At 38.4% G+C, this 16,493-nt stretch overlaps 1 protein-coding gene across 1 annotated transcript in view; it reads right to left on the bottom strand.

Moving 5' to 3' along the window:
• The window catches only part of LOC149457567 (uncharacterized), a gene marked incomplete at its 5' end in the record, with an annotated part of 278,900 nt that overhangs the window by 249,882 nt on the left and 12,525 nt on the right, over positions 1–16,493 (bottom strand). The window contains 7 exons of the mRNA XM_089683530.1: positions 762–851; positions 5,646–5,687; positions 6,549–6,602; positions 7,501–7,545; positions 7,900–7,935; positions 10,665–10,742; positions 11,650–11,694. Coding sequence (XP_089539656.1) covers positions 762–851; positions 5,646–5,687; positions 6,549–6,602; positions 7,501–7,545; positions 7,900–7,935; positions 10,665–10,742; positions 11,650–11,694 — 390 coding nt within the window. The remainder of the gene's footprint in view (positions 1–761; positions 852–5,645; positions 5,688–6,548; positions 6,603–7,500; positions 7,546–7,899; positions 7,936–10,664; positions 10,743–11,649; positions 11,695–16,493) is intronic.

Here is a 16,493-nt window from a genome sequence, read left to right as displayed (position 1 = left end):
CTCTGGAGTGGCGAATTACACTTCTCTGTCTGGCAATCTGATTAACATGCCTGGGTGTGGCAGTTTCCAGGATAACGATACTTACCTGTCTGCTTTGTATCAAGTGTAAAGTTTGGTGGAGGGGAAATTATGGTGTGGGGTTGGGTTTTTTTTTTAGGAGTTGGGCTTGCCGCCCTTAGTTCCAGTGAAGGGAACTCTTAAGGCATCAGCATACCAAGACATTCTGGACAATTTCATGCTCCCAACTTTGTGGGAAAAGTTTTGGGATGGCCTCTTCCTGTTCCAACATGACTGCGCACCAGTGCACAAGCAAGGTCCATAAAGACATGGATAAGCGAGTTTGAGGTTGAGGAACTTGACTGGCCTGCGCAAATGCGCTTATGGAAGAATGGTCAAGCATTCCCATAGGCACACTCCTAAATCCTTGTGGACAGCCTTCCCAGAAGAGTTGAATCTGTTATAGCTGCAAAGATTGGCCCAACTCAATATTGAACCCTACAGACGAAAACTGGGATGCCATTAAAGTTCATGTGTGTTTAAAGGCAGGTGTCCCAATACTTTTGGCAATATAGTATATATAGGAGAGGTTAGGAGAGGTGCATGAGACTGAGAGCTCATAGTGGACATCAATTTAGTAGGACAAACACAAGTCAGGAGTAAGGTAATGGCACACTGTCTGCAGCACTCTAGGCTCTAGTGTTGGCCTAGGCATCCATGTCCAACAGGAATAAATGGGTCATTTACAGTATATAGACATTTACCTTAATTCCGTCAAGAGCTGAAATTGCTCCTCCTTTTTCAACTTTGAAACTGGTACCAGGACCACCAGCATGACACTGACTGCACACATTCTAAAATGAAAAAACATTTTTTACACATTAGAGCAGAATTGCTAATCCTCATTGTTCACGCAATTTCTCATATGGTTGATCTTAATCTTGTCCTAATGCCTATTCTAAAATATTAACATACAGTACATTCTTCAACTACACATCTTTTGCCTTGAGACTGCAGTTCAGAAACTATCTGTTGTAAAAAATAATCTTGGCTCTAACTGCTGTCTTGTACACAGAGACTAGATATTTGAGAAACACTAATTTTCCATAAACACATAATGGCAAGCCATTGACAGGTAGCTACAGTAGAAGGAAGTTATCGCTTGTGATATGTGGTAAGGTGCAAAGCAAGTGATAGGTGAAAATGCAGAATATAAAATCTCTTGTCATTTATACAGTCTTATTCTATTGCTAGTTGTTAAAGTTATTGCTGAATTTAGCCTGTGATAAACATTCAATCAATAACTGTAATACATAGATTAAAACAAAAATATGTATACTGTATATGCATTTCATAAGCCAATTTTAATAATTTGTTATATAATTATTCTTTATTCATTCACTTTGGACCAATATGGCTTATACACAGTTGGAGCATAATAATGTTTTTAACAACTTTGAGATAGCAATAGCTACACTCCATACTTTTTACACAGACTAGAGGTACTTAGGGCACGAGATGACATTTTCCCCCTTGGAATGATGATCTTATCTCAATGAGGCCACCATAGGCAACTCTGGCTGAGGCATTTTTGGGGGAAATGGTGACAAAACTGACCAAACAGGTTACAAAACCTTGCACAATAGACATGTCTTATCTTGATGAGCCATCCAGTTTTCTGTGCATTGACCATGGCCATGGTGGCTTTCATGTACAGTATTTGTGGTATGGAGACTGCTAAAGATGATGAGATCTGTTGCTAAGCAAAGGATTTTTAATGCTAAATGGCTAAGAAGACTTTCTATTCGAAGACTGCCTATGAAAGCTCCTTTCACACCACTTGTGTTGTGGGAAATGCATGTTTTCTGCATGGAAATGTGCTACTCTCTATAGATGCAAATAGGTGCCATAAATCCTCGATGGCACCCCCATGCATCTAGCAAATGTGGGTATATTCGCTGCCACCAAAACTCATAATAATGCAAAACCATGCAGTTTTGTATGATATGATTTTAAAAATTGTGCATTTTGGTGAAAATGCATCTACATTTCTGTCACCAGCAAGCAGGATTTACAGCACTTTTACCACTCTGCTGTATTACTGTCACATGTGCTAATACCAAAAGTTACATAGAATAAGAGGAACAATAGTCTATTACCTTTATTGAAGTCCCTTACTAGGTAGATGACAGCTAACAATGAATGATACTATTGTATTAAAATGATTTTCTAAACAAATTACCTTGTATCGAGATTGGATATTTATGGTAAAGAAAAATATGCTTAGAAATGGCCAATGAGAAATTAAACCTGGATTGAAACTCTTAATTCGCTGTTTTTTTTTTTATTTTATTTTAGAATAAACCCCTAATTCTCTGTACTTGCAGCATTTAATTTATACTGGCATAAAGTCACTTTCTGTACACTATCACTTTGTCATTGACTGATTTTGTCCAACAGACCAATGAACAAAACATTAGAGTAAGCATTCTGTCATGTCTTAAATTATAACTAAACCTAAAAAGTAAAACAAAAGTGTAATGCATTTTAGCTTGCCAATAATTAGATGCTGTGGCTGCCTTGGTGTTCTTCTTTTTCAAGCTTTTATTCCTTTATTTTCATCTGGTAATCTGCTAGTAAAACACCTCCTGTTTTAGGGTGGCTACATTTACTTCTCCATTGTATTTAAGTGAATAACAATTTAATGCTGAACTCCAGCTAACATTTTGCAGTTACAGCAATAGATGTTTTTCCCTTTTGGAATAAAGGTTTTACACAAATTAATAAAAGCTGACCATTGCAAGCGCTCTTGTCAGTGCTAAATGTGTTAAATATTTTCTTCTTGCCAGTACTTAATCATAAATGATGTTTAGCAGTTAACAAGGAAATACCTATTTATTACCTCAACATATTCTTCTCCCGCAGCACTTTCTTATGGAGGCCTTCTCTGGACCCACTTACCCAGACTCAGTGGTCGGAAAGGAGGTGGGGTTGGTTTGCTTCTATCCCCACTGAGCACCTTTCAAGTCCTCCCTAACCCTCCCTCTCTATTCTTCTCTTCTTTCGAGACTCACTGCATTCGGCTGTTTTCTCCCATTTCTCTGAGGATTGCAGTGATCTATTGGCCTCCTGGACCGGTGTTCCGCTTTCTTGATGATTTCTCCACCTGGCTACCCTACTTTCTCTACTCTAAACTACCCACTATCATTCTTGGAGATTTTAAGATCCCCATTAATGTGAATAACCCAGCTACATCCCAACTCTTCAACCTAACCTCATCTTTTGCCTTAACACAATGGACACAGTCCTCCACTCACTCTGATGGAAATACATTAGACCTTGTTTTCTCCCATCGTTGCACTCCCTACAACCTCACAAACACTCTCTTTCCTCTCTCTGATCATAATCTCATCACCTTCAAAGTGTCCTCATCTTCAAACACCTATCCCTCCAAGCAGCAAACAATTACCCGCAGAAACCTTCACAACTTGAACCCTGCTCCTTTCCACACTGCAACTGACCACTTCTATGACAGAATATCTCCACTGTCCTGCCCTGACCTGGCCACTGCTGTCTACAACAGTTTGCTTTCATCCACGCTAGACTCACTTGCTCCTCTAACAACATGAAGCATCAGGCCCCAACCATTACAACCTTGGCAGACTGACGACACCGGAAATCTTAAACAACATAGTCGTGCACTGGAGTGATTGTGGCCTAAAACCAAATCTCACCAAGCTGTCACCCTATATAAATCTGCTTTCTTAACATACAATTCCTCCCTCCATGCTGCCAAACAAGCCTTCTTTGTAACTCTCATCAATAGCTTGTTAACCAGTCCTCGTCTTCTCCACATTTAACTCTCTACTTTCTCCACCTCCACCTCACTCACTGCTTCCAAGATTTCAAATCATTTCAAAAACAAGATTGATGCAATTCGTAGGGGCATCTCCACTGCAAAGACATCCATCGTACTTAGCATACCTTATACTAAACCTCCCTCAACACTTTCCTCTTTTGACCTTGCTACTACTGAAGAGGTTACTAAGGTTTTCACAGAAGCCCATCTTACTACCTGCCCCCTGGATCCTGTCCCCTCACAACTTCTACTGTCACCCTCTTCTTCCATCCTATGCTCCCTCACTCACATCTTCAATCTCTCCCTCTCTAACGTTGCCTTCCACTCCCCTCTAAAGCATGCACACATCACTCCCATACATAAGAAGCCCTCCCTGGACCCCACCAACCTGAACAACGTAAGACCCAACTCCCTGCTCCCGTTTACCTCTAAACTCTTAGAATGCTTAGTCTACAATCGCCTGAGCTCCTACCTCACTGACAACAACCTTCTTGACCCTTTACAGTCTGGCTTTCGCTCACTACACTCCACTGAAACTGCCCTACTCAAACTCACTAATGATCTACTAACTGCTAAAACCAATGGCCACTAATCCGTACTGTTACTACTTGACCACTCCGCGGCTTTTGATACTGTTGACCATCCCCTCCTCTTTAAAAAACTCCACTCTCTTGGCCTCCAAGACTCTGCTCTCTCTTGGTTCTCCTCCTACCTATCGCAGCACTCCTTCAGCATTACCTATAACTCTGGCTCCTCCTCTCCACTCCTTCTTTCTGTAGGGGTCCCTCAAGGTTCTGTCCTTGGACCCCTACTCTTCTCCATCTACACCTCCTCCCTTGGTCACTTGATAAACTCCCATGGCTTTAAGTACCATCTCTATGCTGATGACACACAAATCTATCTTTCTACTCCTCACCTCACCCCTTCAGTCTCCTCTCGCATTACTAACCTACTAAGCGACATATCGGCATGGATGTCACTCCACTTCCTCAAACTCAATCTTTCCAAAACTGAGCTCTTAGTAATCCCTCCAGCCCATGCTCCCTCCCCTGACTTCTCCATCAAGATCAATGACATAACCATCAGTTCCTCCCCTCATGCCAGGGTGCTAGGTGTAATCCTAGACTCCCATCTGTCCTTTCAGCCCCAAATCCAATCGCTGTCCAAATCTTGTAGACTTCACCTCTGCAACATCTCCAATATACGCCCATTCTTAACCTCAGAAACTACTAAGCAACTTATTTACTCCCTTCTAATCCCTCGCCTTGACTATTGTAACTCCCTCCTCACTGGCCTACCTCATCGCAGGCTATCCCCTCTTCAGTCTATCATGAATGCTGCTGCCAGACACATCCACCTTACTAACCATGCTCATCTCCAGAGCTTCACCCATCCTCTAGAACTCTCTACCCCAATTTATCAGACTATCGCCTACTCTGTTTACTTTTAGGCGATCTCTGAAAACCTATCTATTCAGGGAAGCCTATCCTGCCCTCAGCTAATAATGGAATCTTCTACTCCTCCTACCAGCCCATAACCCACAGTTACTACCTTTCATACCACTAGCCCCTCCCTCTTAGATTGTAAGCTCCAAGGAGCAGGGCCATCCTAACCCTCTTGTATTGAACTGAATAGCTGTGGTATTGTCTCCCGTTATATTGTAAATATTGTAATAATAATAACTACAATAATTTTGAAAATAGTTCTATCAGATAAACTTAATCAGTGTTCATTTGTATTGTGAACATAGCTGAAAATTACAAAATAGTTTTGATAAAAGCAAAATCACCTTTAGCAAAGCTCCAATGTCACCCAGAAGTGGAAGGGCAATCTACAAAGACAATAGCAAACATCACAAGTTCAGAAAAAGATTTCAGAAAGAAAGATTGCACAAGCACATACTGTACTATTACTGTTTATTCAAATTAATGCACACTAACACCAGTATTCATTAGGAATCCCCTGAAAGCAAAAGTATAATCATTGTTTAATGTTTCTAGATATCAGGGCATAGAATTTTGGCTCTCTGTTTTTTTTTTATGTCTGAGTTTAATACTCTGATTGGGCCCATGCAACAAACTTCATCCGAGCCTAGCACTACTCAGCTCTTTCATTCTGATCTCAACAATTGAGTTTCTGCCTCTAGCACATCCTGTCCTAAAGTTATACAAATAGAAATACAGCTGCTGTGTTACCTTTTGTTTTCCCAAACCAATTCCTTCACTGTACAACATTGTTTCTCTGAAATTTCTGATCTTTTTTGTAATTTTTAAGGTTAGTTTAGAAACTTGTCATATGTCTAGGCAGGGAATAATTCTTACAAGTGAAGCTGTGAATTGGAGAATAGGTAGAATACATGTTGGTTTGTTTTTATCCAGGTTCATTATTTGCAGCGTTTATGGTTTACTCTATACCAAATATTATAATAATTTACCTAGCTAATATAAAAAAAAGAATATACTGTGTATATTGTTGCATACTACTTCAAGAAAGCTTTATTTATCCTCAAAAAACTAATTCAGAAATATGGACTAAACAACACAAGAACAGTATTTTTGAGATGTAAACTAACATTTTATATAAAACTGCAAAATGTGATGTACACAAATTGGATTAAACCTGCTAGTAGTTGAGTGGTTAGAATATGCATCCTAATTTCAATAGTTTGGACAATCTACATGAGTTCACATACTGGGTCACCTGGAGGTCCTGGGAGTCCAGGTCTGCCATCTCTCCCTGGCACACCCTAGAACACAGTGACATACAAACACAGTGACATTGTTATATGCAGCAGTATTTTCCATTTAAATTTTTATTTCTTTTAGATGACGTAGGAGGCAATCAACAACAATGGTCTGCACTGCATGATCATATGTGTGCCACTTAGGCAATGAATGCAAGCATTCAATACAAATTGACCTTCTAAATAGGTATATATGAAATCATTTTATTGAAATACATTGAGTATCTGGAAGGGAGTTAGAACATTACAGAGTCAACACCCTTATTTTTAACCACCAATGGAAATTCAGAAATCTTTGCAAGTGGTAATTAGCAAGCATTCAATACAAATTGACCTTCTAAATAGGTATATATGAAATAATTTTATTGAAACACATTGAGTATCTGGAAGGGAGTTAGAACATTACAGAGTCATGACCCTTATTTTTAACCACCAATGGAAATTCAGAAATCTTTGCAAGTGGTAATTACGCAAGCACATTCATTTAAAGACTTCCCCTACTTCTCCCTTGACTCTCCGTTTAAAAACAAAAATGTAGTAATTTAAAAATATTTAAAGATATAATCATTATGCTTCTACATTATTGTGGCATCAGAAACAAAGAGGAGGAAAGCAGATTTCAGGCTAACATTATTAGCTTCTACAAAATGTTTCATCTTCCTGCAAACTGGAAAACAACAGTTTTTTTTTAAACATCTAAGCCAGGGGTGTTAAACTGGTGGCCCTCTAAGCCAATTGCCTAAATAGAAACTAAAAATACTACACATATTATTGCACATATAGTTGCTGGACAGGCTTTTATAACCAGATAAATTACCTTTAATAAAATGTACAAAAAGAACTTATATTATGGCTGTATCTATACTTTCAGTATCATAAATGTTAAAAGATTACTACTCACTTCTGGACCAGGAGGACCTGGCATTCCAGGAAGACCCTGCGGACCCTAGTGAAAAACAGTTATTACATCTTTACATTTTATAGCAAGGGCAATATACGATATGTCAGTTAAAACAAACATTGGGCAATTACACCATTGAAGCCAAAAGCTATACTAATGTGTTATTGCACAGTTTACATAATTGTTTTTGCATTCCCTTATTATATATATATTTTCCTTAGTTTGAGTATAGACATCCTGTTGTTCATAAAATCACTGTTCTGGCCAACTGGTACCAATTCCTGGCAGATAGTTGTAGAACAAGGAACAATGCAGACATATGGGTAGTACCTTTGCAGAATGTAGCCTGATGTTTTTCTACTATAATGTGCTTTTCCAGTGTATTTAACTAGTTCTCACCTGAATACCGTGAAGTCCTGGAGGACCTATTGGCCCCTAAAAAAGAATAAACATATTAGAAAAAATACAATTACAAGCTTTTTTCACTTAGTTGGATGGTATAAAAACCCAACTGAGAAAAAAAGGGAAACGATTGGTAGCACTAAAACAACAGAATAATTTAAAAAATACAATAATTATTATCATGTTTTCAGTCTCCTCTTTAAGGTAAATAAACAGTCTACAAAGATCTTCTAGCTGGGAGAATTAGATTGAATATATATCTTTTCCTCTGTCTTGCTGTGCATACCTCCACCCTTAAAGTGATATTTAAAGGCTGATTTAAAAAAAAAAAAAAAACAAGCATGTCATATTTACTTATTCTGTGCAGTGGTTTTGCACAGAGCAGCCCGATCCTCCTCTTCTCAGGTCCCCCTCTGGCCCTAACTCCTGCTGATTCACCTGAGCAGGCTCCCTCCTGAGACACTGCTCTGTTTGGTCATTCAGACAGAGAGCATGGCTCAGCCCTGCCCCCAGCCATTGGCTCCCACTACTGATTGACAGTAGTGGGAGCCAATGGCTTCTGCTGCTGCCTCAGGCAATGAGGAGGGAGAGACCCCAGAGAGCCTCTGCTCTTGTGCACTTCACTGGATTGGGATCAGGCTCATGCTTAGAAAAGTGCTCGGGGGCTGCTGCACACAGAATTCTTTTCTAAGTTCACGCATATAATGCATGAAGGTAAAAAACATTGAGCCTTTACAATCACTTTAACTAAAACTTCACAGAACTGCAGCGTCTTCAACAACAAAATGATCACAATGTGCTGCTTTCCATGAAAAAAGACTCTACAAACAAAGAATCAAACAGTGCTAAACATCCTTACAGGCATCCTTTCTTAGTTAACTGGGGCTTCTATTTCATCTGGAGGTTGACTCAAATGCAATGGCTCACACCCCAGGTAAAAAAAGAGGGGGAAAGCATTCCAATTGTGCAGATCATTCAATTTCATTTAATAAAAACATCACCTCTAAAGAACAGAACATCCAACTTTCACAACTCATAGTATCATCTGATCTAACACTTTCTGACTATTTTACCATTAATATACTATATATACTTTTAATAAATATTTGTATACATTTAACAAATGGTGTCTGGATAACATACAGTATGTTCATAGGCATGTAACTGGTTCAGCGCTCACAAACCCAAAACTAAAATAATAAAAATAAATAGTAATGAAAAATAATGCTATCACTCACCAAGACCAAAGCACAAATGTCTCCCATCCATGTACTAAATAGGCCTGACCCTGCTTAACTTCCGACATTAGACGAGATCAGGAGCATTCAGTGGTGCAAGGATTCCTTGCAAGTTGTTGATGTGTGGAGCCACTGACAGCAAAATTCGTAGTGTCTCAGTGAATGAGGTGTGGCTGGAGAGAGTGGCCCTTCCCTGGGGGAATTTCACTATGTTCATGTGACCACTCTTATATGGAGGGTCGCATTATTTGGTAAGCCTTGTGTGTGACCAATGACACCAGGGAGTCCTTGTAAGTGTTTGATGGTGAGGGGCTGAGGAGCTCATCCTATATTCTCATCACAGCTTGTGGGATTCTTTTCATTCTGTCCTAGTGTATTTTCCAGTGTATACGCCGCTATATGAACTCCTGGATTTAAGCACTTTGTTGATTTATGTTTTTGTTTATTATCACAATATCACGGTTTATGTAAAGCATTTTGACTTCACATATTGCTGTTCACAATAGACACTGGGGATAAGGCCTATGACCATACCACCCTGAATGCGCCAGACCTTGCCTGATTTAGAAAGCTAAGCAGGGTGAGCCCCAGGGGCGGACTGACCATTTGGAAACTCTGGCACTGCCCGAGGGCCTGGGGTCAGTAGGGGGCCCCATGAGATGCCCCTGGTACCTTTTTCATAGGCTTTTTTGAGTTTGGGCAAGGACACAGGGACCCCATGATCCCACATTGCCCGGGGGCCCGGAGTTGTCAGTCCGCCCCTGGTCAGTCCTGATTAATACTTGGATAGGAGACGTTGGGGATAAGATCTTGGTGATTCATAGGATAATTTTTCATTACTATATATTTTAAGAATTTTAGTTTTGGGTTTGTGAGTGCTGTACTTCTTATATACCTATATCTATTGTGCTAAGTATCAAGGTATAGTGTCAGTAGCTAATATATGCATAGATTCACCTGAGCACAGCTATTTCACTTCAATTTTTATTAAAATAAATCCATATTTCCAAATTCTAAACTGTGTTCTCTCTAAGACACCAATTAACTGAATGCCTACCAGTGCTAAGGGTATTGCTTCTTATGGTTAATGCAGACATACTACAAAAGGGGGAATAAAACAAAACTTTCTAAAAGAAATAGATTTTCGAGCAAGTAAAAGGAAATACTGTGAAAAAGCTGCCCTGAGCATCTGGGAATTTAAATATGAAGCTAAAAGGCTGTGTACTCTTGTCTCCTTTTTCCAATGTTTGTTTGAATCTACCCATACAGTATTTGGAAAATAATGAAGACTTTTATTGTACATTCAATCAGATACTCTACCTATGTTCAAATAAACTAGTTTCACATGCTGTTTTTATTACATTAGTGCATTTTGGGTAGTTGAAAACATCAGCTTATAGACATAATTATGAAACAATTGTATAGTGATTAAGTATCTGCATTTATTAGTTTATATATACAATGTCATGCTTTTACTATCTTTGAATTGATATTTTTTTTAGAAAAATACCCATTTTTACTTACACGAGGACCTTCTGTGCTGAATCCAGGTACTCCTGGCTCACCTGGGGGTCCTTGCACACCAGGCAAACCCCTTTCTCCCTATTTTCAAGGTATATTAGAAAAAAGAAATACATTAAAAAATATTTTGGCAAGCAACAATTATTATTTCATTTTTGAGTTTTAGCATACATTTAGAAAATATGCTTCATGTTTGCAAGTTTACTAATTGTCATACTTTCTTGCTCACCTGTCTCTAAAACACCTTTGTTGCTAGAGGAAAGTTTGAGCGACTAAGCTTTTGTGTATAATTACATTGTTCCCAATCCAACACCCTTCACCATAGCCAGGGGTGTATTTACTACAAGGCAAACAAGGAATTTGCCTACGGCAGCATTTTTCAGGGTGGGGCAGCATTGCCCCTCGGAAGAAGGGATGGAAGAAGGGACACACGTGGCATGGGAACCTGGTGGGTTCCGAGAAAGGCTGCGGGTTTCATGACGGTGTATGCACAGCCCGACTCTTGTTCCTGGGGATGTCTGGAGCTTTGAAGGCTAGTGTCCTTCTCTCTCTTGCCATGGGGGATGGTGGTTGGTGTGTATGGGGGACAGTGGTAGTGGAAGGATCTCTTGGGTGGGAGGCAGGTGTGTTGTTGGTCAATGTCAGGCTCTCTCTGGGGGGGTGCAGATTTTTGTGTTGCCTAGTGCAGCACAAAACCTAAATACACGACTGACCATAGCAACTTACCAGCATTTCTCAGATATAGTGGGTCTCCCAGATTAACAGACCCTTTTTTAAAGCCACTACTAAACATCAATATAATGCCTACAATGTATTGCCTTTTATATGATATTCCTTTTTCCATATGTTAGTGGTACAAACTGAAACATCTATTGCTAATGTCAGTTAACACAGATGTCACTAGGGATGTGAACATTAGAACATAGACTTTTTTAAACATTGGAGATATTTGAATACCTTTAGCAGGTATAGGTACAGCAAAGCATACCTTTGGCCCCCTTGGACCAGCAGCACCTGAATCTCCAGCTGGTCCCTAATATTGGTAGAAATGAAGACTATTAAAAGAAAAACAAATCTAGAAGAAATAATAAACAAGTACTATATAAGGATATTTTCATAGTTTCGTAGTTGAAAGGTTAATTAAGACACTAGCCCATCTAGTTCAACCTAGCACGTCTTTTTTTAGTATGATCTATATGTTTTAACCTACTGCATTAGCACTTTCTTAAACATTGTGCGAGTTTATCTGCCCACACAATATGCTCAATTCCAAAAAACCAACACAACAGGATAAGGATCTTTATTTTAAATTAAAAGCAACAGTTATTGTCAGTCCAATGAGATTTGCAAATTGGAGTCACATGTCTAAAAGAGAGGGTTTTTTTTTTTACCCTTCTGGTAAATATAATCTCTTTACAAACTATATTTGGCTGACACTTTGTGAATTCCCTTTCACAACTCCTTTTAGATGAGCCCTATCATTTTAACATGGGCTGGTTCAAATCTTTGATGTGGCAACACATGTACTCATGAAAGTATGTGAGAATGTTCACACAATGCATTGAGATTAACTTCAGTTATTAAAACAGGTAGAATGAAAATTCCTGTTTGCTTATTTCATCTGCACAGGATTGGATAATTGAAGGGAATTTTCACTGAATTTATTGTGTGGACGTTCTTAAATCTTTTAGTAAATCAGGCTAATTGTCAGTGCCTATGTGTTAACTTTTTAAAGTTATCAAGAAGATCAATTATCCACTTCCCTTCCGACATACGTTTATAAACATCCTCGCTGCAGCAGCTGCAGCAATGATTGAGACATAATCTTTTATCCCCGGTGGTTCTGCACAAAGTAAAATCAATCTGAGCAGCAAATTAGCCACTGGATTTCTCTTCCAGGTGGCGGAGGGGGGTTCCACCCCCTTCCCACAGCCGCTTTTACCGAGCTCCCCTATCCAACTGGAGAGCCTGGCAAGGATGCGACTGGAGGCATCCAGCTCTAGGCACACAGTAAGAGGAAAGGATATCATTCCTCACACTCTGTGATGTCAGAAACAGAAAGCAATGAGGATTTAGTTACTGCCTGTTTCCGTACTTTGTTTACCTGGCTGTTACTGGCCAGGGAGTAAGCTGATCAGACCAATTAGTGTCTGATTGGCTGTACTGGAGGCCAAAGGAGAGTTTTGGAGTTCAATAGACCCCAGATCTCTCCACAAAGACAACCTGTCACTGCCCATGCTACTAGAAGGGATGTTGTTCATCCCTAGTCATAGCAATAAAGTTGATTAAAAAAAAGTTAAAGTTAGAGTGGCAACAAAAAATTTAACTAAAAAAAAACTTAAAAAAACTTTAAAGCACCCTGTGCTCATGCGCAAATGTGAACGTACACGTAGGTCCCACACGCATATCTAAATGGCAATAGCACTACACATGTGAACTATCACTGTGAATGTCAGAACAAGAGAAATAATTTTAGCACCAGACCTGTGTAATTCTAAAATGGTAATTTGTAAAGGCTTTTAAAATGCCTATGGACATTTTTAGGTACTGTAATCTGGCGCCATTCTATGGCTGGACGCAATTTTAAAGCATAAAATATTTGGTATCTATTTACTTGGAGTACTATCATCCTTTATATTTTACCAAACAATTGGGTATTATATTGTGTCTTTGTGCATGAAAATCCATTAAAGTGTATTTTTCTCAAAAAATCTTAATCTGAAAAACCGCTGCACAAATATTGTGTGACATAAAAATATGCAATGCCAACCATTTTATTCTCTAGGGTCTCTGCTAAATTATATATATAAAATATATATATATATATATATATATTTAGGGGTTCATTTTCTAGCAAAATAAAATATGTGTTTTTACATGTAGGAGAGGAATGCCAGAATTGGCCTAGACTGGAAGTGGTTTTATTATGATGTGCAATTAAAAATCCACTATCAGCAGCAATGCTATGGAATGTTCAGTAATATCTGGCAACTCTGGATTAACAACTTAGTTTCCTGGCCTGGGTTATATGTTCTCACTTTAAAGATAACTATATTGATTAATGATTATACATAGTTATTAAGATTGAATACAAACATGGGTCTATCCAGTTCAGTGATTACGCGTGTGTGTATGTTTGCACATGTGCATGCCGCTATGAATTTCCATATTCCTGTTTAATGTGTTTACTGAGAAAGTTTTTTCAAGTTATCTATACTCTCTGCTAATACCACTAACTGTGGAAGGGAGTTCTACATCTCTACCATTTTAAAGCTGGGTACACACTGGCCAAAAATTGACAGGTTCAGTAGGAACTGGCTGACTTTGGGTTAGTGTGTACAGCTGTCTCTCCAACAGAAGCTGGTGTAACAATGGATTTTGTCAAAGGGACATGCTGGAAAACCAGCATCCAATTAGTGCTTGATGCCAATGGCTGTGAGCACCGATCTGTCAATCTGGCTGGAGGGAAAGTGGTCTGTCAGAATTCAAAAGAACATCAGGGGAGATCATTGCACCAAGATCACTTGTGTTGGTATGGCGTTCTGTCCGTTTTTTTTTTTCCAACCTCCTGGGTTGAACGTGTTTGGAACTACCACTGCTTTATTGTCTAGAGTGCTTGCTTTAAAAAATATATAATATTTTGAGGGTTTATGCAATCTTCAGGTCTAAAATTAGTTTTTAAACGTGTGCAAAAAACACAAAAATGTCTCTGGTAATGAAAGAGCTAAACCACGTCTTGTTGAACTTCATTATTTGTCTATTCAGTTTAGATTAAAGAGTTTTTTTCAATACTACATATACCATGGATAGATGTGCATATTGAGATCATCCCCTCTTAAGTGCTTCTTCCATGAAAAATAAGTTTAATTTTTGTAGTTTTTCTAACTCTAGACCCCTTTCTTCTCTGAACTCTCTACAGTTCAAGGACATCTTTTCTGAAGTTTGCAGATCAAAGCCGAACTGTATAACCAAGATGAGGCAGAACCAGAGTTCTGTAAACTGATAAAATTACAATTGTATGTCTTTAGTAAACACCCTGTTTAATATATTATAATAACCTTCTATCTGCAACTTGGCATTCCATTCTATTTCCGAGCCTGTTGTCTGAAAGAAGACCCCCCCCCCACCACCAAATATTTTTCCATCCTTGATTGCCCCAGAGAATCTCCCCCTAAAAAGTATCTTGCATACATATTTTTAGCCCCCAAGTGCATAACTTTACATTTTTCAATATTAAACCTTATCTGACATAGCAGTAGCTGCCAAGCCCTCTAGTTTATCAAAGTCTTCTTGTAAAATTGCTATATCCTGTGGCAAAGTTATTGACCTGCATAGCTTGGTGTCAACAGAGAAACACTGAGATCAAACTATTGATTACAACCTCTATATGATTTATAAACAAGGCAAAGAGAATTGGTCCCAGGACAGACCCCTGGAACACATCACTCACAACTCCGGACCATTTAGAAAAATAAACATTTATCACAACTCTATGGACACGCACATGTAACCAATTTTCCATACAAGCACATATAGGTTGTTTAATGCCAATATCGCATGCTTTAACAAAATTCAGGTAAGCTATTTCCATGGGCCTTTCTCTATCCACATATTGCTCACTTACCCATAGAATGTTAAAAGGTTGGTCTGACAAGAGCAGTCCATCATAAATCCATGTTTGTTGCTACTAATGACATCAATTTTACTAACAAATTCTTGTATATGGTCCCTTGTTATTCCTTCTATTACTTTACATACTATTGATTTTAGGCGGACTGGTCTGTTGTTTCCAGTTATATCTGAGTATTGGTACCAACTGCTTTTTACCATTCAGTTGGTGCTATTCCAATCAGTAGGATGTCTTTAAAAATTGGGAACAATGACCTTGCTATAATATCGCTAAGCTCTTTGAGACCGTTTGGTTGTAAGCCTGGTACTTTTTTTAAATCAAGTTTTTCTGTTTTTTTTTTAAATTAGTTTATGCTAGTAACAGAGGTACATCCAATACAGAGTTATTATCATTTGTTTGTTATAGTCCTCTTTAGATAAACTGAAGAAAAGAATGTAATTGACATATCTGCCTTCTCCCTTTCATTTTTTAGCAAGTTTCCCTATTCATCTTTTCATGGGCTTATATGGTCTGCCTAACCTTTTTTACTATTGATATATTCAAGTATACTATTGATATATATGAGTTTTTTTCTTTTTTTCTGCAGCAATATTTTTCTCTTAATCTATGTAGGCTGTCCTGACTGTGCTCTTGCATTTCTTATTGCATTCTTTTGTTATTCTAAAATGCTCATGGTGACCATTCTTTCTTATATTTTTAATGGCTATTGTTTCCCAATTCTTTTTTTTTTACCCTAGAATTTAGCCATTCAGGTTTAAATTTAGTTTTTTATATGTGTTGTCCAGTGGAATTTCTTCTTTTGAAATCAGCTCTGTGTTGTTTGAAATTTAAAGATCCAACACAGCATTATTTCAAGATTGGGAGTCCACCATTAGACCAACAAAATTGTCCTGCAATACATTCAAGAAATGACAAGCCCTAGTTGAGTGTGCATTTCCATCTGCCATATCAACATCAGGATAGTCCCCATAATAATAACATTTATAAAATGAGTAGACATTCTGTAAAAATCTGACCATGCAGTTCACATGACTGCAGAAATAAACATTATGCTGTAAGGAGGTACCCATTTGACAGCCTATGTTAAAAGTGAACAGCAAGATTTGGACTTAATGTTCATAGGGAGTATGCACAAAGACATAGAAAATAAAACACAAGAAACTGAAAATATGTTGATAAAATGCTTTTCAACATTGGCAGAA

The sequence above is a fragment of the Staurois parvus genome, unplaced genomic scaffold (assembly GCF_062004578.1).
Source record: "Staurois parvus isolate SC_StPar_1 unplaced genomic scaffold, SC_StPar_1.0 ptg000313l, whole genome shotgun sequence".
Taxonomy (NCBI): Eukaryota; Metazoa; Chordata; class Amphibia; order Anura; family Ranidae; genus Staurois; species Staurois parvus.
This window is presented reverse-complemented; position numbering and strand designations above follow the sequence as displayed.